General features: G+C 37.0%; 3 protein-coding genes across 3 annotated transcripts; 1 reads left to right on the top strand and 2 right to left on the bottom strand.

Annotated features, from left to right (window-relative positions):
- Positions 1-332: 332 nt before the first annotated feature.
- On the bottom strand, positions 333-2264 carry LOC113462284 (protein PHLOEM PROTEIN 2-LIKE A9-like). The gene is made up of 4 exons (XM_088710835.2): positions 2242-2264; positions 1915-2086; positions 1133-1224; positions 333-888 (listed from the first exon to the last, which is right to left on the bottom strand). Exons 1-4 carry the CDS (start codon positions 2247-2249, stop codon positions 534-536), a joined length of 627 nt encoding a protein of 208 aa, XP_088566961.1. The 5' UTR covers positions 2250-2264; the 3' UTR covers positions 333-533.
- A 7022-nt stretch (positions 2265-9286) lies between these two features.
- On the bottom strand, positions 9287-22162 carry LOC103709861 (ribonuclease H2 subunit C-like protein). The gene is made up of 4 exons (XM_088710449.2): positions 21793-22162; positions 21616-21708; positions 21290-21483; positions 9287-10122 (listed from the first exon to the last, which is right to left on the bottom strand). The coding sequence occupies exons 1-4, from the start codon at positions 22100-22102 to the stop codon at positions 10066-10068; spliced, it is 654 nt and encodes a 217-aa protein (XP_088566575.2). The 5' UTR covers positions 22103-22162; the 3' UTR covers positions 9287-10065.
- Positions 9492-10010, top strand: LOC103709844 (protein PHLOEM PROTEIN 2-LIKE A2-like). Its single transcript, XM_088710329.2, has one exon. It carries the CDS (start codon positions 9492-9494, stop codon positions 10008-10010), a length of 519 nt encoding a protein of 172 aa, XP_088566455.2.
- Positions 22163-22944: the final 782 nt, after the last annotated feature.

Below are 22944 nucleotides of genomic sequence, written 5' to 3'. Positions count from 1 at the left end.
CATACAGATCCTCGCAATGGATACAAAATAAAATAGCATTACTTGATTTGTCGAGATTCGAAGCATCTCTTCAACACGATCATCAAGTTTGCATGATCTGAAGTTGGATAAGGTTTGTTTGCAAATCCATGTAGTATTAATGTAACTACATACAAGTACTAAGTCTACCAAGGTACTTTAAAGCATTGCTGTAGATGAGGAAGGGCTACCAACATGTATATATATGTATGCATGTATGTATGCATGTGTGTATGTATGTATGTATATATATATATATATATATATATATATATAGAGAGAGAGAGAGAGAGAGAGAGAGAGAGAGAGTTACGTCAGGAAGAACCAGGAGAATATAGGACCACTTTATTTTAGCACACACTATAGTGGAATTTTATTACAGAGTATATATAGTTTATCCTCACCATAGAACACGAAATGGAACTGATCAAGCCTTCTCCTAATTGAAAGGAGCATTAAAGAGAGTGGAGTAGGAAGCTTTATGGCCTTGTATAAAGCATATATAGTTCATATATTTATTTGTTGGCAACTGGTTCGATGATGACCTCGTGGATGAGCAGGCCTCCCTTCCATCTCCCTCTCCATATCTCGTATAATCCAAAGGAAACCTTCTCGTCCCCGGTGACCTTGAACTTAAGAGGTGCGTATGGGATCTTGTCGGGGTTTTTCTTCAGCTGGCTCAGGTCAGCCTTCTGCCAGGTGTACTTATCCCCGATCTTGACCATCAGGTAGACCGGGCTGTCGCTCCACCCGAACGCATCCGGTTTCGTGCTCACATTGAACAGTACTTGGTAGTCCTTGTTGCTCTCTACGTTTTTCAAGGAACCAGTAACTTCTAGCCAGCAAACTTGGAGCAGCTCCACAGGTCCACTGTGTTTCAAGAGGCAAAAAAAAAAAAATCAACTTAAAAGCCCTAGATTACAAGCCAGTGAATTGTCATTATCTTTTTAGTTCCTTCGAGATGCATGTCAAGTTGATCATATAGATGCATACTTGGCTTGATTTAGTTCGACTCAATTCTAAGCTTACACAAGTTGTCACTCAAAATTCAAGAATTGTAATAATGAACTCATCCCATAATATAAAGTTTGTGTGATAGGAAGAAATTGCTTACTCGTCCCTTTCAGGAAGTCGCCAGTAGCGGCCATCACTACCCCAGATAATATCTAGTTCTTTGGGGTAGATCTTCACCTTACCCTGACTGTCCTGTTTTTTGTAGGAGGGAAAAAAGGAAGTTCAAACAGTTAATTTGGAGTTGTGACTATATTATAGCATCAAACAACATAGAAAGAAGCGCTTGGATATGAGATCTAATAGCTATCAGTAACAAATCTACAAGGCAAACGCATGGAAAAGAAAACATAAAATGAAATAGGTTTAGTATTTTTTTTCCTGATTTTCCTCTTGGAAACGAGGTTGAAGAAATAGGTTTTGACATGCAAACGAGGTTAGTAACCTATAAAAAGTTGTCTCATGTTCCCTTCCCTGTATATGTCCTCTTTCCTATGCATGGAATACAATGAATTGCTCGCCCAAAAAATTGAATTTAATCCCAAGCCAAATTGAGAACTAGGACCAACAAAGCCAGACCCTCTCCATCGACAACTCTAACTAGGGTGCATCCACTGGCTCGACACCCATAAATAGCTATATATGTGCCACTGCAAGAACCATAATTCACATGGGAAAAGATTGCCTCCCAAACAATGGGTCATATTCTACCTCATAGTGTTTATTTACTTGCCATATGTTCTCTTCTCCGTTGCTGGAAAATCATATCTAGATGCTTACCCATGATGACACTCTTATTGGACCCCATCAAGGAGCTCCAGTCTTGTTCCATGGACCAAGAGATCTACCTGTTTGCTAATAACCCATCAAGTTTCGAGAAGTTACCTTCCTCGCGGAAAAATCAACTTCTGCCCCCTTGTGGTGAGGAGCCATGGAGAACCTTGGTGACTGAAGTTGGAGAGGAACGAGAAGCACCCAAGTGAATGATTTTTCAAGGTTGTCGAAGGAGTTTGGTATGGCAATGTGGTTGTGCAGTTGGTTGCCTTTTATAGGCCGACTGAGAGAGAAAAAAAGAGATCAGAAGAGCCCCGTAAGGTATCAAGAAAAGAAGGATAAAGAAAAAAGATGAGCCCGGGCGGGCGGTCATGGGCCCTCGCCCTTGGACTTGGCGGGCGTCGAGAGCCAGCCGGTCGCTTTGGGAACCTCTCGAACCTTCCCATCGGCTAAAATGGCCCGCAGGATCGGTGCAAGTTGGCGCAGCACGCAAAGGGAAGGCTTCGCCTTTATCTCTCATCCTTTTCTTTCTAGGATTTATTTCACGCCACTAGCCCTTATTGACACCACCCACTTCTTCATTTTGCCACCAACTGGGAATTAAAAAAAAAAAAAATCAGTTTTCTTTCTTTTCAATGACGAGTTTTACTTACTTATTTATTTATTTATTTATTTATCTTGTAAATATAATTAATAGATTTGAACTTTATTAGACTACTATACCTTGCCATATCTTTTATGAGTGCATCAACATGTATCATGTGTATACCTACCTATTGGCAATTTGTATGACTATTATAATATATACTAGATGTTTACATTCATTTAAGGTAGAAGCATAATGATTCAAAATTTCATAAACCGAATCCATGCACCCGAAAAAAAATGGAAAAATAAAAGAATGGAAAAGTGGCCCATTTTTGCAGAGGCAAATAAGATGTTTTTTCTTATGAAATCTCCTGTATAAAAATAGAATTGGGTGATTAGGTTATTGTAAAATAGGTATGGAATTATAAATTTTATTTTATTAAAAAAAACTAGTACAAGAGAAAGTCTAGCTGAAATTAGAATGATACTGGAATTTTACATCATGTACTTTAATAGTTCAACCAACTGATGACACCAAATACTTATTTCGTCATATGTAAAATAAGTGCATAATGCATGTCAAATTAAATTTGAGAATGAGAGGGAGCATCACAATTTCAAGTCAAACTCAATATTTCTTTCCAATGCAACTATGGATTTTATTTAGGAATCACGCAACCAATACTTGGGTTAAAAAAGATATTGAGTATGTCTTAAGTTTACAAGCTCTAGAAACACAAAAAAAAAGACCTTGTTCTCGAGCTGGAGCGAGTAAAGTGAGTTGAGCGAAGCGCAACAAGCAAAGCTAGCAGAGGGAAAAAGGTCCCCTCCTGCCAGCAAACTTGTTTTATTTGGGCCACAAAATTAGTTAGCCAGGGGTGCAAGGGAGCAGCCCTTGCAAGCTGAACTAACCTAATTATTATAGGACACTAGTTCAAGTCCAAATCAGCTTACTCTATTACATATATTTTGTAACCCTAGGAAAATAGAGCAATTAAGTACTCTATAATCTCCAGTAATCTCCAGTAATCTATAGTGAAACTTCTCCATCGTCTCTACTCGTGGACATAGTAGATCAAACCACATAAATATTGTGTGCTCTTATTTGGTTGGTTTTTTTTTTTTTTTTTTTTTTTTTTTTGTTGTTTTGTTATTCTCCTTGCCTATCACAACAAGTAGTATCAAAGCCTTAGCTTTTCAATTAGGATTTTGCAATATCAATTACAAAATTTGAAATTAAAAAGTTCGATGACATAAATGATTTCGGCATCTGGAAGATTAAAATGCGAGCTCTTTAGATGCAACAAGGGTTGTGGAAGGCATTGGAAGGGAAGGAGAAGTTACCAGATAGCATATATCTAATAGAGATAAAGAGGAACTATTAGCGCCTATACCTGTATTTGGTAGATGAGGTGCTCGGAGAAGTTGTTGAAGAGAAGATAAAAGCTAGGCATTGGTTAAAATTGGAGAGTAAATATATGACCAAGTCCCTCACAGGCTAGATTATACTTGTATTTGGTATTCCAATTGATATTGAAAATCTGCCCTTATTCTACTATGCTCACTACCACCCTTCTATGAGAACTTTGTTGATACCGTGCTGCATGGTAGAGAATCTTTGTAGATATAGTTGCATATGGTCTTATAGTTATTGCGAGTGTTGTGAGTTAGTCCAATTGCCTAAGGGTAAAAAAGTAGTAAGCTGTAAATGGATTTTTAAAAAGATGGAAGGCATTACTAGGGTTGAGGCAGCATAGCTCAGGGCACGGTTAGTTGCAAAGGGCTACACTTAGGAGGGAGTGGACTTTCATGAAGCGTTCTCTCCTATTGTGAATTATGGCTCCATACATGTACTACTTGCCATGGTTTGCATGTTTGATTTAGAGCTTGAATGACTTGATGTCAAAACTACTTTCTTGCATGGTCAGTTGTAAGAAAAAATATGTCACAGGCAAAGAGGTTTCTTGTTCCAGATAAAGAGAATCATATTTACCTGCTAAAAAAAATTTATATGGTTTGAAGCGACCACCTAGGCAGTGATATAGGAAATGATAATGGTTATACCAAACTTTACTATGATTGTTGTGTATATTATAAAAAATTCCTAGATGATTCCTATGTGCATTCGCTATTGTATGTCGATAATATGTTGATTGCAACTAAGGATAAATCTAAAGTCAAGAAGTTGAAAGTTCAGTTGTGTAGTGAATTTGAAATGAATAATTTAGGTGTGCAAAAAAAGATTTTAGGGATAGAGATCCATGAAGATCGGCGAGCAGGTCAATTGTACTAGTCCTAGGAACAATACATAAACAAAGTACTTGAACGTTTTAGTATGGATAGATCCAAACCGGTAAGTACTCCTTTATCCGCACACTTTATATTCTTAACTTTATTATCACCAGAAATTAAGAAGGAGGTGGAGTACATGTCACATGTTTCATATGCTAATGCAATTGATAACTTAATATATGCTATGGTTTGTACCAGGCCCGATATTTCATATGCTATTAGTGTAGTTAGCAGGATACGTAAGCAATCGTAGGAAGATACATTGGCAATCCGTGAAACAAATTACGAGATATTTGAGAAGTTCTACAGGTTCTGGTTCAGTCTATCATTGTAGCAGATCAACTAATAGTGTTGCAAGCTATGTTAATTCTAATTATGCAGGTGATTTGGAGTAACGACGATCATTGACAGGATATGTCTTTGCTCTCTTTGGTTGTGCTGATAGTTGGAAAGCTACACTTCAGTCTATAGTTGCACAATTGAAGCAGAATATATGGCGGTAACAAAGGAAGTAAAGGAAGCTATATGGTTGTGTGGTCTCGTTGATAATCTTGGCATACAACAATAGTTAATAGTTGTGTACTGTGATAATCAAAGTGCCATTTACTTGGCCAAAAATCTAATGTATCATGAGCAGACCAAGCACGTTGATGTTAGGTATCATTTTATTTAGGAGATCATTGACAATGGTATTATTGTTGTTCAAAAGATAGCCACTACAAAGAATCTGGCTGATATGTTGACTAAGTCACTTCCAGTTGACAAGCTCGAACATTTCTTAGACGTAATTGGTGTTTGTAGAGATTGACATCCTTAGAGGCAAGTGAGGGTGGAGATTTGTTGAGTATGTCTTGAGTTTACAATTTATAGAAAGACAAAAAGAGACCTTTTTTTTAGAGTAGAGCGAACAACGCAAGTGAAGTCAGAGCGCAATGAGCAAAGCAAGCAGAGTGGAGGAAAAAAGTTCCCCTCCAGCTGGCATATTTATTTTATTTGGGCCACATGTTGGGGATGCTGGGGTGTTGCCCCCACGAGCTGGACTAACCTAATTATTATAGGACATTAGTTTGAGTCCAAATCGAGTTACTCTATTATATACATCTCTTGTAACCCTAAAAGAAGAGAGCAATTGAGTGTTCTAAAGATCGGATGTGTTGGGGTCTAGGGTTTCTAAAAAAATCTTATATTCTGTAATCTTCAGTTTTCTATAATAAAACTTTTGCATCGTTTTTGCCCATGGACGTAAGTCAAAAAACCAAACAACATAAATATTGTGTGATTATGCTCTTTTTTTTCTTCTTGTTTCGTTATTCTCACTGCCTATCACAATAAACGAAATGCTTAATCAAACTATGGAATAGGAGTAGGTCAATGACCTACATGCCCCTCACCCCAAGAAAGTTCATGAAGGCCTTTAATTAGGTCAGAGGCGAGTAGCTTGCTCTCATAGCATTCATGCATATGCGTATGCGTGCATTTATATGTATGTACACATGTATATATGTACGTATGCATACATTTGCATGTCGTTCTTTATTTTGCTATGGGTCGCAAGATGTTCTCATTAAAGGTATTAACAAGTCAAGCTGGGTTCAAGTTTAGAATCATAGTGTACCATACCGAATCGGATATTATCGAACGTATCGTACCATACCAGTTCGTTATTGGTATCAATACGGATGGCGTACCGAGGATCGGTGCACCAAAAAAATTCTGTACCATACCGTACCGACACCATACTAGTGTGGCACCGATATAAGGTTCAGTATTAGTACAGTGTATCTTATTTAGGATAGATTAAAATGTCAACATTAAAAAAAAAAAACTTGCCAACTTAAAGCCACCGGCTTATTAAATGGGTCAGAAATCCAAAACCAATGCAATCTATCCATTAAACAAGTAAACTGTTTAGACACACATGACCTGTCAGATCAAGCCAAATATGTGATAACAGATTAAATAAATCTCGAAGATTTAAACAAATAAAAGAGATCTTCAATGGATTAAAATCAGCCGATCCATTTATGGCTCGAATCTGTTGATACCAAGCTGGAATCCGATTAACTCAGGTCAGGTGAGGGTCGTGTTAAAAATTGCCATCCTTAGTTTCATGTGATTTATCAAGAAGGCTTCATATTTGGAAGGTGTTTGATATTTTTAAAGGAGGAAATTTTACCTAAATTTGTTTTCATAACAGTTAAGTCAACTGCCCTATCCCAACTTTAAACACTTATGTTCCTACAGGAAATGGTATGAATTAGTAAGGTGCGCTTATTGACCAAGGGCATATAGCTATCAAAAGCAATATAATACAAAATTTAGAAGTGCTCTGTGAAATATATGATAAATTAATTATTTATTGGCACTTGAATGCGTTATGTGGTCATCTTTTGGATTCCCACGAACTTGTTAAAAATGAGGGCGCCACTTGCTCATTTTGGTGAGGCCTCTGGACGGTGGATATCAGCAGGCTGTAAAAAATAAAAAAAATAATTATATTAAGGTTTCAACCAAAACGTAGAGAATATATTACAAATACTTTTAGAATTATATTACAAATTGTTTGATGATAACTTAGCCAAGTGGTTTCACATTTAAGTTCAAGATAATAAGTGCTCATAGTCTAATGAGGTAGACCGGAAAAGATATTTCTTAATTTCAGACCTTATTCCTATTATCCCACTTTGTGCAAGAAATTATATTCTATACGGCATGCACCATATGAGCATACATGCTACCAACCACAATTATTTGTTCCCATAGGCCCCATACATAAGCGCTCATTTCGGTGCACTACTCCAAAAATCAATGGTTGTTATTGGCGGTGTGCACGATCACGTGGTGCAATGCCGTGTGGGATATAGTTTTTTTATTTGAGTTTTGCCTTTTGCGGTGCATACGAGAATTTAAGCAATATACATGCTTTTCACCATCTTTATTTCTCTTCTTCAGAAATATTCTTCCTCTCAGGCAATGCTCTCAACAACACAAGCTGCACGCACATGCACAATTAAGCAAAGAGTAGCCTCCATGCTTTTTCCCAAATGCTTGACATAGAAAGCAAAATGTATGCCTATTTCCTTTTTCTTTATTTATTCTGCCTTCTCAGGTTAATTGTTTTCAATCTATCTCGGCATTGTCACTTTCAACTGGTATAAACTTCACAAGGTAGCATTATTAGACTTCATGAATAAATCAACAATCAGGTCCACCTAGGTTAGTGCTCCTGTCCTCCAAATTTATGGTAACCTCGCAAGCTTGAATAAATGAACAGCAAACCATCAAGAAAAGTATCATGGGAGCACCATCCTAATTCAAAAGAAGGGAATCATAGTATTCGGAAATTCAAACGCAAAAACCTTCAAAATTTCCAACAGTCCAAAAGGTTAGAGTTCTTGTGATTCCATTCTCATCTTGATAGCATCCTTCACCTTTTTTAGTAAAACAAAAGGAATACGATCTTTTTCACATTGGTGACAACTCTTCAAAGGCTTTCGGCATCAAGCCGACGTAAAGAAGAATCCCTTTTGTGGAGGATTTCTATCCCCTTGTCAACATCATTCTGACACGAAAGCATCAAATTCTCCACGCACGATTCGAGCTTTCACTTCAATCACACAGGTCCTTTGCTTATTCCATTAAGCACTTGATGTCAAGCATCACTTGGAAGCTACGACGAAAGCTCTAAGATATTCCTTCAGAATTGAACCTCTCTAATGCTGCCACCGAGATATAGAATTTGATGCAATCCATATACAATCCAACGTATGCTGAAGAACAAGCTAGAGAAGCATTTTGAGTCCAAGTTACTAAGCAAAAATGGCATCCAACCATCAGACTGGTGTACTTGAAGATAATATCGCCATGGTCGATCTATCTACCTTCCTTGTACATGTTATCAGCTCTTAATTATCTTTTATCTTTCGTTCCATAGATTTGACATACTTTTTATTTGGAACAAGATCTTATTCTAGCATCAGTGAACAAGATTTTATTCTAACAGAGTAGGAATTATGGCTTCTTTTTTTTTTCTGGTGAACCTGAATTATATGTTTGAACCACCAATAACAACTTCACAGAAACAAAAGGAAGGTCACTAACTCAAAAAAGCCTTCGCCACTCATGTTAGATCTTCAATGGGTGAAAATTGTTATATACCATATCAATGAATCCCAGTAAACCCTATCCGGGAGAGCCAGATTTGATGAAGCACTAACAATAGCCATAACCATAAAAACTTAGTTTTGTTAATCATAGTCACCAATCATTTTACCGAGCTACCTCCACTAGAACTGACAATTTACAAAGGGAACTGACAATTCATACTACTAGAAGTGTATGATCTATCCAACCTACCAAAAAAAAAAACGAGAGAACCTATGAAAGTACTGTCAAAGACTCAGAAGTCAGAATCATGTCATCATATGATTATCAATGATCCCTTGTCAAAAGAAAAAGCTTGTGCCATCGGAAATTTATGTAGCAAAAAACAAAGTATTTTGAACTTTTGATTGAGTAGCCAGTCTAGGAACACTGACAAACACAAATCTTAGTGATGGCCTGGAGAACGAAATGCAAGCTTTTCAGAAAAGATCTGTAACTCTGCAGGTAAACACTCTAATTTAATAGTAATTTTGAATATTTAATCCATCAACTCACAAGTATTCATGATTCAACACATTACACGCAACCATATAATTTCCTGATCAACTCGCAAAAGCAACTTGATGTAAATCACTTGACAAGCTGAGATGCCACATTTCAAAGTTAACCTGCTTCTGTTAGACAATGATTGAATAATACAACCCATGGATGAATTGTACATGCAGTGGGAGGAAGGAGGGAAGAAGGGGTTAACACTCAACACCAGAGCAATCAACATAATATGGGGAGGAGATGGCAGCAAAGGTAAGTACTGGAAAAGGAGTACAGATGATTCTTCTAAGTTTGTCGAGCTATTGGGAGTTTACTGGCTAGAAGTCACAGGGAAGGTTCCACTCCATCTGCTCAGTCCAAGCACAAAATATTGCTTGTTCATTAACCTTAAACTGGCATCAGCTGCTTATGGTTGGGATACCGATCCAGTAATATTCAAGCTCCATTTGCTAGGAAATAAAATAGCATCTAAAGAAGTTAAGCTCTCAGAGCATATGGATAGAGGATGGGTAGATGTTCCTGATGGAGGATTAGAGTTTTTGGTCCCTCAAGACAGATCAGGAATGCTAACATTTGCCATGTATGAGATTGAGGGTGAGGAATGGAAGAAAGGTCTGGTCATTAGGGAAGTGAAATTAGTTCCTGATACTAATAGTAACATTACCAGCTAGGCAACCATATTTTTCCAGATGATATATCCAAGCATGTAACTTCAGTTCAACACTTTCAGTCCCGAAAAGTTGAAGTGGTAGACATTTCTTCTGCAGTGACAGGCTTGTGCAACTGCATTCATAAAGATAAAAAATTATTCTGGCATCCAAAGGCTTGCATTCTTTATGTATAACAATGTAGTTTAGCATGTCCTACCATCATATAGAGATTAGCTTTTAAAAAAAGGCAGCAATTAAAACAAGCAATAAAACTCCATCCAATATCAGGGTTTTCCATATGACAATTTGAAATTTGTTGAAGTTGCACCGAACCATGCCTCCATAGTACTAAAATAGTGAATCTTACTAAAATAGTTATCTAAATAAGTCCTTGCTAAGAAAATATATGTTAAATTGTTATTATGTTAAACAAAAGGTGTGGAAGTATGGATGTCACATATAGATTCTATAATGTACTCATAATGAATGAAATAAAACACAAGAGGAAGTGCACTAACCATACTATACAATAACTAATGTATTACATGATTGCCTGTTGTATTAACTTCTCCAACACCTCCCTCAAGCTTATGATGGACCAGACACCAAGAGTTCGACATCAGTAAAGGTAGACTCACCAAAAGGTAGTAGCCATAGCAAAAGGAGAGTGAGAAAGGTATTATGAATTTGTGAATGGGAGAAAAGTATGGAATATCTTGAACTTGGTGAAACCTGGTTGGGATCCAGATGTACCGCATGGAAATTAACAAAGGACCGTAAATTCTCGGTTAAATCCCTGCATACTTTTCTGAATTTCAGGGGATTGAGATGCTCCCACTCTTCTCAATGGAAAACTGCCACTCCTAAGAAGATTCGGGTCTTCATGTGGCTGGCCATCAAGAACAGATTACATACAAGAGAAGTTCTTGCAAGGATAGGATGTTTGCTTTGGTTGTTGCCTCTGTCAACTGCAAGTTTGAAACTATTAACCATATCCTGCTGTCCACATGTAAAACAACTATCAATGAAGCTGCAAGAAATTCTCAAATTCGGGGGGTTCCCCCTGACTTCATTGTCATTAGGGGTGGTAATGGGTTGAAATGAGTTTGCTTCGAGTCAGGTTCGGCCCAAAAAAACTCTAAACCCATACCTGTCTCAATTATAAACGGGTTAGAAATTGTATATCCAGACCTAATCCATTTATTTCATAAGCCCATACCCACCCAATCATGCAATCAAGTTTTCACTTATCATAAATACAAATAGCCAAAAAACAAAGCAAAGCATGCATGAAAAGATCACAAATGGCAAACATCAAATTTAACTTCAAATAGATCACCATAATCGCAATAAACTTAGGAATTTAGGACATATGACTGTTGTCGACTAATTAAGGATAAAACTAACTAAAATGCAATCCCATATCCTTGGCATGACCTACCCGTCACTCTCTATAACACCCTTTTGGAGCAAATCGAACCACATGAAAAAATTAGAGAACTATCAATGTGAGCCTAGGAATTAGTTTGTTCCCACTCACTATGGGTAACCATCAGGTTGGGGGGTCAAACCCAAACTCATCCATTTATAATCAAGTTTATTTCAAGTTGACCCAGAAATAAGCCAACTAGATAAAATAAATAAAAAAATAATTGTAAAAAAAATCCAAACCCATTTATTCCAAATGGATTCATGAGGGTCAGCAGGTGCAGGTCAATTTTTGCCACCCCAAGTTGTCATTGTGGACATTACAATGAAAGACAAGAAATAGGAAACTAATCAGAGCTACTTAGGATCAATTGACCTTAGCTTCATACTAGAGTTCATGGAAAGAAGAAAATGACAGGGACTTCAGCAGGAGAATACATTGCTTAAAGCAATGGCAATAGCTAGCTTATACCGTTCAAAGATTGGAGCTGCTTAGACAATTCAATTATTCAAGATGTTCATAGACTGATGGTTCTTTTTTTAACGTTTTCTTCCTTTGAATTGTTAAAGTTCTTCTTTCCTTTCTTTTTCTTTCCTTTTACTTTCTATCTTCTTGTAATTTTTTTCTTTAATAAATTGGGAGGGTTGTGTTAAACCATCCCTTCCATTAGAGAGAGAGAGAGAGAGAGAGAGAGAGAGGTCAAGGTGCTGAGCATAAAAGATGAAGAAATCCACAAAGAACACAACCACAAATAAGTTTATAAGTTTAATCAACATCATTATAACCCTAGAGAGGGATATAGAAAAATAGCCAAGCTTCAATGAGCTGATAAATTAATGTGGCCCTCATTAAGGGAAAAAAAGAAGTATCTTCAAGCATCACGTTCCTCTCATTATCTATAAGTTCAAGAAGCAAAGGAGAGATCAATAAAAAGATAGTTTAAGCAAAACGAAAGAATTTCTGCCAACAAAAATCTTTGTCGGGCATCAATGTAGGTTCAAAGCATCACAGACTGCATCTTCTTTTTTAATTGCTATCTTTAAAATGAGCATCTATAGATTGGAATAGAAAAATATATTTTGGGGAGGATGGATGGTGATAATTGATGAATGATGTGGCTCGCATTTATGCTCAAAACTTTTTAGCAGTGAAATTCATTTTCGTTCCATATCTTGTTTTAAAGAACTAAAAGGGAAGCTTTCACTTTTATTCATTTAGGTGGAGGCTGGATAAACTAGTAATGTGAGAAGCATGAAAAGGACAGAAGATAAGCATGGCAATGGGTCAGATTGGATCAGAACAGCTCATGGTGCAAGTATTTTAAAAGAACTGTCAATCCAAACCCAACATGTTTAATAAAAGGATAAAAAAACTTAAACTGGCCTACTTACTAAACAAGTTACACGACCCAACCTGTTTAACCTACTTAACAAACAGATCAAATCAAATTAGGTTGGGCTGACCCAATCCCAAAAAAACAGAAGAGACAAACAAACATTGGATGCCTGCCATTGTTGATGGTCGCCACTAGATGCCATGATTTCCTCCCTCATCATCACAATTGGTTGTCGCTGGCAATGGGTCAGATTGGTCAGTATCAAAGAAGATTGGTGCAAGTGAGCTGTGGAGATGCGAGGCAGAGATAGGAGGGCAAAGATTTTAGGTTTTGATGTTTATTTCCCTTTATCTCTTATACAAGAGTACCCTCTTGATTTTCAAGATTAACACGTCAATCCAAATGACCTGGGAAACCAATCTGACCATTTCAATGGGACATCACAGGTCAGTTGGGTCCAATCCTTCAACCCGAACCCAATCCATATAATTAGCAGGTCAAGTCAAGCTGACCAATTTATACCCCAAACCTGTTTATAGCTAATCTGAACCTGTTTATAGCTAATCTGGACCTGTTTAATTCCAATTGAACTTGGGTCAGTTTTGTGGGTCGGATGAGAAAGTTACCACCCTTAATAGAAGATTTTTTTAAGTCCTAAAGACAATAAGCAGCTTGTGCAATCTCGTTCTATCAGGTAAAGCTCAAGCCATGTAGTAAGCCGAGCCTGAATGAGAGTCAGCTTGCAAAAATCATTTTTTTTTTTGGTTCCCATAAGAGTACCGGCTTGTTTAAGTGGCTTACACGTAAAGCCTGAAAGCATGTAGCTAAGTTCTCCTTGAGCTCAAGTTGAGCTTGAACATGGTCAAAAAAACAGATGATGTATCTGAGTCAAGCCCAATGAATCAAAAGCTCAGCTTATCATGGCTTCTTATTACAGAAAATTGCACTGATTTATTTCTATTAAACTTTTATAGTGTGATATCAAGCGAATTATTTAAGACTATTAAGTGCCTTAGTTCCTTATGTATATCAATATCACAATCGTAATTTTCTGAAATGTTTAGTTGTTCTTGAAGAGCTGTCTAGCTTAAGAACCTTATGCTTCTCCACATGTATAATATATACTAAGAATTGCGCACCAGGAAACTGAGACATTGATAGAAAGGATAGTAACCTAACTTTTGTATTAAAATAAGAAAAGATATATCCTCTTCATAGGGTTGCATCTCAACATTTTGACCTAGATTCAAAAAGTTTTGAAACTTCTACTACAAATTAAAATAAATTGTTTATCTATTGACACTATATAAAAATAAATAAATGTTTGTCGGTTTGATGTGAATCTAAGAAATCTCCAAGATAAACCTATTAATATTGTAGACCATGGTTTATGGTGTAAATTCCAAATCATCTATCCAAGATGTCCTATCAATTTATTTAGCAGGTGAACACTAACTAGACTAGGACATGTAATATTTGTTTGCTTCTACGTGTCAAAAGTATCTAAACTTTTGAGCTTGAATTGAGTCTTGATGAGGTGTTTGTTACATATTATTGAACTTAAGTTCTAGCTAGTTTTGTTTGTTTTACAAGAAGTCTGTGCATAGAAAGTGCATCATGAATTTATCATTGCTAATAAATATCACTTAAATAAGTTTAAATGACATGTTCGTGAGAAGAAAGTGAGTGGGAGTGCATTAGATCACCATTTAAAAATGTTTTTCTTACCCACTTGAATCTTGAAATCAGAGGCCCCTCCTAAGTTATTTTTTTTGGATGAACTGGGAACTTGAATTCCTAAGCTTAGACTTAGAGGGAACCAATTGAAAGTACCCAGTTCCAACTAAATTGGTCTTCAGGCCTCTTGACTAGAAGGAAACAATTAGGTTAACTAAGGTTATCTTGTGAATAATATTATAGCTATCAAGGTTTTAAATCCAATGGGACAAGAGCATCCCGGTTTTTCCACAAAATGGGATGCCCCATCCGGGTGGCCGTCCCGGTCGAACGTCCAAGTACTTGCCTGAAATGCCTTATATATATATATCAATGATAAAGCCCGCAATTGGCTTGTTAACTATGAACATAATAGCAATTTAAAGCTTAACTAAGGACGTACTACAAATAATTCTTTCACAACCTATACTCAATGTCGATATTTATCCCTATATCTCATCAATGCACAGTTCCTCTCCTTTCTCCTATTGGGTCATCTGCTAACTTCGAGATCAATTTGGACAGATAAGTGAGGAAGTTTTGAGCACTTTGAGATCTGTGCATCAATGATCGAACGAAGAATCCTTTTGCATGAAGGATCCCTGGCTCCGCATCTCCCTATGTGTCATCATCGGGAAAAGAAAAAAAAGTAAAGTTGAGGCACCATACGTGACCAGGCTAAGACAGTAAGCCCCTATAACTGGTGGAGCCCCTACCTGAGCCCATGTCAATTAGGGGAGGAACCCCACAAACCGAGCTTCCTCCCTCCTCCATCCTAGCGACGATGCCGACGCATCAATGAAGAAAAACAAAGATAAATATCGCTTTCCTTCTTCCTCCTGGCGATGAGCTAAAGCATCGTCAAAAACTGAAAGCACATCCCAACTGGGATGGTCGTATCGGTGTATGACCTCACCAAGATGAAGGTAGGACTACTGGGACATGGGACAGAAGTAGGTTTCAGGATCCTGCACCTGTCCCACAAGCTGTGATCTCATAGGAATGCGACGGGATGATCGGGACGGCTCCTGTCTTGTTGGAAGTTCAATTCCTTGGTAGCTATAACATGTGTACAAAGATAAAGATACCAATAGGTTTATTTGTGAAGTTTGCATACCTTTCTCTTTATTCTCATGCATCTAAAAGCAGGTGATGCAGTAATGGCCCAACAATGCAACAAAATAATATTTTGTAAAGATTCAAGTCAGTGACCAGTTACGTGGGGACTCAAAGGAGCAAACAAGAAATTAAAAGATTGAATGGTCCAAGTTTAATTATCAAAGGGGGACTTTATGCACCTAAGGTTTAAGATCGTAATTTTTGAGAGGATGTTAGTTTATGGCCTTTTTTGGATAGTAATGTTAAAAGATCATTATTCATGTTGTAGTGCCATGCGCAATGAATGGAATTTGATTTTTTTAATAATACACAATCGTGAGACAAACTTGGCTCCCACGTAAGTTGGTGACTATTGGAGATCTTGATTAGAGTATAATACGCAGAAAAATAGAGGAGTTTTGTTAATTTGCTGAGGCAATTCATTTTTCTAATTTTAAGAGTCCAAGATCACTTGTAGAATATATAAGAGCTCGTGTTGGCATGTATTTAGTCCTACATCGGTTATGCATTGCAAAAATCTGGGATACTTATACAAGGCCGAAAAATCTAAATAATACCTTTTAGCTAGTCTTCTCAGGTCATGTGTCAATTAACATAGCATAAGACTGGACCCAAACCATAGCCCATGTGAGCTAGGGAACATTGCAACACAGGCCTTTTTGGGACTGATCATGGACTGATTGTAGCATTTTAAATGGATTTGATTGCATTTGGACCCTTAGCCCGGTAAGGATGCTAGGCTTAAGTAGGGAGAATATGAGAAAGCCCGTATTGGCGTGTGTTGAGTTCCCCATAGATTGTGCGCTAGGGAGAAGTTGGGCACTTAAATAGAGCTAAGGAACCTAAATAATATCTTCCAGCAAGTCTTTTTTGATGACCTCGTTGAAGGAAAAAAAGGTTGAAGGCCAGGTTCAGCCAAGTGTACCCTCTCTAATCTCTCTAACTTATCCTTCTTCACTTCTCTATTCTAGTTTATTTTACAATATTGTCTTCTCCTCAGGTTAAATGTTTTACAACACCAAACCTGCTGCAAGTTTATCCACAAACAGCAATCAACTTCCTTCAATTATATGGCATGATTATTCTCTTTAAGTTGATACCTCATGCACACTTTTACTTTTTGGAATTGCCATCATTGTTAGCTGGCTGAGGATTGATTAAATTGAATTGAAATTTGATTCTTATTCAGACTGTCAAACAATAGTTACTCCATCAAACAGCTAAGATTTACATTTTAATCAAAGACCTTGCTCGTCCTTTTAATACTACATTCACTATTCTCTAATAACTAAACATTCTATAACTTGCAATAAGCACTCTGCACATGAATTTCTATCCACTGAATCTCATTACAGGTCAACAACTGAACCCTTCCTATTGCTAGTAAACCTCCATATTAGGTTTTCTAGTACCCCATGGGACTCTAATTCGCGAGGCAGGAAATTGACCCCTTGATTGCTCATAATCCTTAAACCTAGTACATGCTGTCCTATTTTTGAAACAGGACAGCCATCACTAAAATCATACTGATCCCATGTAGGCCATCCCCAAGTAGCCACACATCAGTGGGGAAGTGTGTTTCGGTAACTTACTCAATGCATATATATGGATCCAATTAGTCAAGCAATTATTGTGTTAAGTTTAATCTATATGCAGAATGTGTGTATTATCATCATATTCTATATACAAACTTGGTTATTTTCAGTTAATTTACCCATAAAAATATATAGATCCTGTAATTGTTGAAGCTAGAAGATGTCTAGATTGGCCACATTTAGATGGAAAATAACAGGTGAAAGAAAGACAAGTAATGGATTTGCTTCAAAAAACGTAAGAATGAAAATACATTACACAGAGCTTGTAGCCCCACTTTCCTCCCATTTCTTAATTTTTTCCCGGATATTCACCGGAGAGATTAACAGAATAGGAGCGGACAAAGGTTCTAGCTGCATCTTTTTTCCAAGTCTTCTACAAACCACATCAAGCTACCAATCAGCATCCATGGAAAAGAACAAATCCTAATTTAACCAACATATTAACAGAATAGGAGCGGACAAAGGTTTTAGCTGCATCTTTTTTTCCCTCTTTCCCCAACTCTTCTTCCCTATTTACCCAAGAGATCCCTCACCTCTAGCTCTCCTACCTCCCATAGTACTACCTACTTCCTTCTGATGATATGCCAGAAGAGAAATCCCAATGCCTAGGCATGTTACTATTCACAAACTGTGAAAATAACTTTCTTCCTCCATCTCCTCTGAACCAACCACCAAACATGCCCACTCCAACCTCACCTCAGTATTCCATGGAGATGGATCCTAGAATTGGATTTAAGCACATATACTAGTGTTTGATTAGGCAAAAGGAACATAAGGAGATACTATTACACATAGGAAACTAAATTAAAGATACTGTCCAAGTGTTTCACAATGCATATTTCCACATCCAAATTTCTAAATTAGTACGAGGTCATAAGAATCATGATATTTCTAAAGTTAATATAGTTCCTTATCCTACCTCTGAAAACAATCAAAGACTTTTCCAATTTTACATCATTTGGTCAACTAATTCTAGATAGGCCATTTCACCATTAATTTCTAATTAACAGATTTGATAAATATCTAAGAGATATTACATGTACGAAACTCACTGATAAGTATCAACCAGAATTATTTAAAGTTTAAGCAACTGTCCAGGTAACACAACCCCACCTATCTTTCTTGGTGGCTCCAATCTCCCAAAACTACACAACCAAATTTGTTGTTTTGAACCCCATACGGCCCTCTTCCTTCCAAACCACAAACCCTCCAAACTTCCCAAGTTGCCTCTGTACCAACATCTCTCTCATCTCCCTCTACAACAAACAGAATCAGGAATTACAGCATGAATAGCACAGATAGACTGCTAGGCGAGCAATGGACCACTTAAAATAGACTATACTTTCTTTTTAGTCTCTTAAAATCTGCCTTCTCCCTCTTCTTCTAATATTTTTGTGAATCTAGTAAAACATATAACTACTAAGTTAGAAATCTAATCATTCTAATAGAATTTCCTATTTAAAATACGAATTTAGTGAATAAATTATTGGTCGCAATGTTTCATTAATGGTCCCAAAGAAAAATATAGTTTGCATACAAGAGTAACAAGATGAACAATACAGAGTTAAAATACAAGATGTTGTTCCAACAGGTAACTTTGATATGAGATATAGACTTTTTGTTGTATCTGTAAATTTTGATAAAGTTAATTCATCTAAGGAAATTGAACTTATATTTTGTAACTTCATATAAGGAAATTGAACTTATATTTTATATAAGACACTTCAGCATGCTGAATATGTAATCTCAAGATAACAAGTTGCGTTGGATTTAACTAAGTTGAACTTTGAGGTAATTGCAGCAACAAAGTACAAAATAAATTACTGATTAGCATCAGTACAATATCATCATAGTGCATATAAAACTATATTAGCACATCTAATACAATATAGATTATAGTATTGTGCAGTTGGTATGCTACAACAGATAGCAACATAGACCAATATATGATATGTAAATGCATGTATACACATATAGATGTAGATAAGTACATAATATGTACAATCATATAACATCAACACACTTTTTGACTCACCCAAATTCAATTGTTTGAATTCTGTCTAACTCATTTTTCAAACTGAACCTTCTTGCATTAATTTTTAATAAAATAATATCAAACAGGTAGAGGCTGAAACAAATAAATGCAACTCGTAACCAGAAAAACATGTTTGTTTGGCATGATTTAGACATACTATATTTTCTTTGATGAATCACACTTCTTTTCAGCATGATAAATAGTGTCTACTAGTCTCTCTGAAGCAACCAAAAATAGCCCAAATCATTAAAGAAAAAGTTCCTATGTACTTTCCATGTATAGCACGTCAACACAAAGCATAATGCAAATAATATGTTATACTATGACAACAAAGGACTGTCTATACCTCAAACCTTAGCACAATGGGGTTGATGCCAGATCCCTAAGCATTTTCCCTAAGATTTCTTGTGTCACTAAGCAAGCTTTTTCCAATAGAATTACTAAAACTTTGGTTCATCACACACTACATGGCACTGGTTAGTAGATCTCTAGTTTCTTTAAAATTATGTTTTAGAACAGTTTATTTAAAATTATTACTAGTTTAAAATGAGATCACTAATTAAGTTGCAATAATTTTTTAAAATTTCATCATACAGTTATAAAATAAAAAATGAAAACAAGGACATTGTACATATGAAGGAATGTATGCATACCCTCATGTTCACTGGAGGTATGCATAATATTTGTAGAAATAAACATTTGAATATCTAACAGTAAAAAATTGATCAGTTTGTATCTATAAGAGATAAGTTGCTACCAACTACAAGACCAACTCAATTATTCAAATTACTATCATAAATCACAAATTATTTGCTATAAAATGCTAATCAAGGCTATCATACTATGAGATGCTGCAGAGCCAATCAATAACCATAAATACCAAGCCTTATCCCAACTATTTTGGATGGTTTTACAAATCCTTATTTCCAAACATCCTATTTGCAGTTACCTCCTGTGTCATTTCAAGCTTTTCTATATCCTTTCTTACAATTTCAATCCCTATTAATTTAGATCTTCCCCTCCTTTTCCTACATCCTTCAGCAAAGACTAAAGTAGCCTCCTTATTTATTTTTTTTTTTGGTGTACAATAGGAGGGGAGGGGGAGGTGCAGAACCCCACCCGCGTAGCAGCCCCTACTGAGCCTCCCTTCCACCAGGAAATATTTAATGCGGGTCGCAAGTTTCCGCATGCCCTTCCCAACCCGTGGGAAACCCCACTAGGCCATCCACGTGTGAGTACGTCACCTCAATACTAATGGAAGGAAAACATATCCACACAGAGCCATCCGGGCGTGAGGCATGCAGTCCCCTGATTTTATCGACGCCCGCACGTTTCGAACCCGGACAACTCGGATGGAGTCCAAGCCCCCTTACCACCAGGCTACCACCTTGGTGGCGTAGCCTCCTTATTTGAGCCCTCATACTTTTCAGTATACATTCCCATAACATCTGAATCCATTTTCCATCACTCTATACTTGATTTGTACAACTCGTAAGAGTCCTGTAAAGACTCATGTCTCACTTCTTTTTTTATTAATTTTACACATGTTCATCTTAACATTCTTCTTTATGCTATATTCAACTTGTTTTTATGGATCCTTTTTATTTTCCAGCATCCATGCTGGAAGACATTGCAGGAATTTTTGTTGTTCTATACTTTATCACTTTAAGTCACAAAGGTATGCATCTCAAATAATATCCCAGAAGCACCTTTCCACTTCACCCAACCAGTTTTAAAGAACCAACAAATGAAAATAGCAAATCTGAGAAACCTCAAAAATGATAATCATATGTTAAGGGCTCAGGTGCAAGGATTCATTTACTCATTAAAGAGAAAGAAAATAAAGCCAAATGAAACAATGAGGTCTGCGGAGTATACAATTCAGTCATTTGTGATGTTCACCATTCTACAGTCTCAAACTCGAACAACATTGCCAACAAGAAAGAGACCCAACGACACCACCTTCTTAAACATATGCATCAATATGATCAAAATGAGGAACCAACAATCCAAAGTAATGTCAAGCCAAACTCTGAACAAATGTAAAGAAATTCGAGCAGTATCACTCACAGCATCAGCAACAGAGAACCAGTGGAAGCTGCGCACGAGCGGATCATCAGACGACGGGACGATGTCGTGATTCCAATACGTCAGGTTCCGAAACTCCGCACGTGAAACCCAACGGCTGAACTCCCCTTTCCCTTCCCCTTCCGAGGTTTCCAAGCCCTTCCCTTTCCCTGACTTCTTACTCTCCAAAACATGGCCTACATCAATTAATGAACACCCAGTCAATGTTCCCCTCCATTTCTTCCACTTTTACTAAAAAGATCAGATTTTACCTAAAAACCAACATCAATCGTCGAAATGAAGCACAACAAAAGAAGGGGGAAAATTACCACGATAACCCTCCGGGAGTGGAACAGTGATCCCCTGCAGTTTCCTCCCTCTGAAGAAGGCTTCTTCCACGCTCGATCCATCCACCACCACATCTAAATCACAGTAAAGGATTGGAACATGATTGAGAGAGGGGAGAACGGAAGAGGAAAATATTCAAAAAAAAAAACCTAAAAGACCTGTCTTTTTGGGCTTGAAGTAGTGGGAGACTGGGCAGGGGCCGTCGTGCTTGATGGAGCAAGGGAGGAGGTGGACTCGATCCGTGAGATCGACGGCGGAGGATGGATCTCGACGGCACAGATCGATGGTCCCCGTGACCCCTCCTCCTCCTCCGATGGTGCTCTCTGGAGGGGAAACCCTGAAGCTCTTCTCTTCCTCCATGGACGGGACTAAAGCCCTTCTATTCCTGGGCCGCCTATTTATCCCACTAGATGGGTTCGGGATACAGATTCCCGCGCTTTTCCAAATGAAATGAAGATTTACGGCCATCGGATTTTGATCAGATGGCCACAAAAGAATGATAGTAAGGTGGTCTTGCTCCCTCGGCCATCGGGTTTGTCCCAATTAATTTGGTTAGCTTATTCTTAACGCGTTTTACTGTGGAATAAACTATTTCATTCCACATAATGAGAAGAGTTTATTCTAAATTATCCCCAAGGGGTAATTGTTTTGCAATTCTTAGAATAGCCGCTTTATTCCAGTACCTGGCAAAATAGCATTTGGCAGGTTAAAAATCATTCACAGTTGATGGTTCCTCTTAGAACGACGTCTTTCAGATTTAAATATTTATATTAATTAGAGAACATTATTTGTTCTATGAATAGGTGAATAAACTACTTCCTTCTATAAAACGGTGCAGTTAAATCTAAATTATCTCCAAGAATTAATTCTTCGTATTTTTAAGAATACTTTACTTTATTTCTGAAATAGAGCGGCATGCAACATATCTTTTGGCAAGTTAAAAGAACATTATTTGATCCATTCATGATTCTAATTAACATCTTTGAAATTTAAATCTTTATGTTAATTAAATGAAACTATTTATTGTGGCTACATGTATAATTAGTTAGTAAAGTTTATTTTCAATATTTTTTATTTTTTATAATATTGGTTAATTAGACGATTGTAACAATTATTCCTACTCTATACTTACATTGTGTCATGATCTCTACTATTTTGATTAGAAGTTTAGAATCATGAGGTGCATCTCTACCCCCATATTCTACTCCACTATAGGGCCAATCCTTGTATTATGACCTAATTGATGGAGTCTGGGATTGTGCCCAAATCCTAAGAGGACTCATATTATGAGGCTTTTTTGGAAGATTCTA

This window comes from Phoenix dactylifera, chromosome 14, assembly GCF_051530095.1.
Source record: "Phoenix dactylifera cultivar Ajwa chromosome 14, Ajwa_hap1_PhDact_Kaust_v1.1, whole genome shotgun sequence".
Classification (NCBI taxonomy): Eukaryota; Viridiplantae; Streptophyta; class Magnoliopsida; order Arecales; family Arecaceae; genus Phoenix; species Phoenix dactylifera.
This window is presented reverse-complemented; position numbering and strand designations above follow the sequence as displayed.

What these genes read in the sequence shown, in the direction of transcription:
- LOC113462284 (XM_088710835.2), bottom strand. An exon ending in TTGATTTTTCCGCGAGGAAG is followed by an intron (nt 1,225 to 1,914) that starts GTAACTTCTCGA and finishes TACAAAAAACAG; the next exon opens with GACAGTCAGGGTAAGGTGAA. An exon ending in CGACTTCCTGAAAGGGACGA is followed by an intron (nt 889 to 1,132) that starts GTAAGCAATTTC and finishes CTTGAAACACAG; the next exon opens with TGGACCTGTGGAGCTGCTCC.
- LOC103709844 (XM_088710329.2), top strand. Translation starts at nt 9,492, where the DNA reads ATGGATGAATTGTACATGCAGTGGGAGGAAGGAGGGAAGAAGGGGTTA.
- LOC103709861 (XM_088710449.2), bottom strand. Translation starts at nt 22,102, where the DNA reads ATGGCCGTAAATCTTCATTTCATTTGGAAAAGCGCGGGAATCTGTATC. An exon ending in ACTCCCGGAGGGTTATCGTG is followed by an intron (nt 21,484 to 21,615) that starts GTAATTTTCCCC and finishes TAATTGATGTAG; the next exon opens with GCCATGTTTTGGAGAGTAAG. An exon ending in GGTTCTCTGTTGCTGATGCT is followed by an intron (nt 10,123 to 21,289) that starts GTGAGTGATACT and finishes TTATGAATGCAG; the next exon opens with TTGCACAAGCCTGTCACTGC.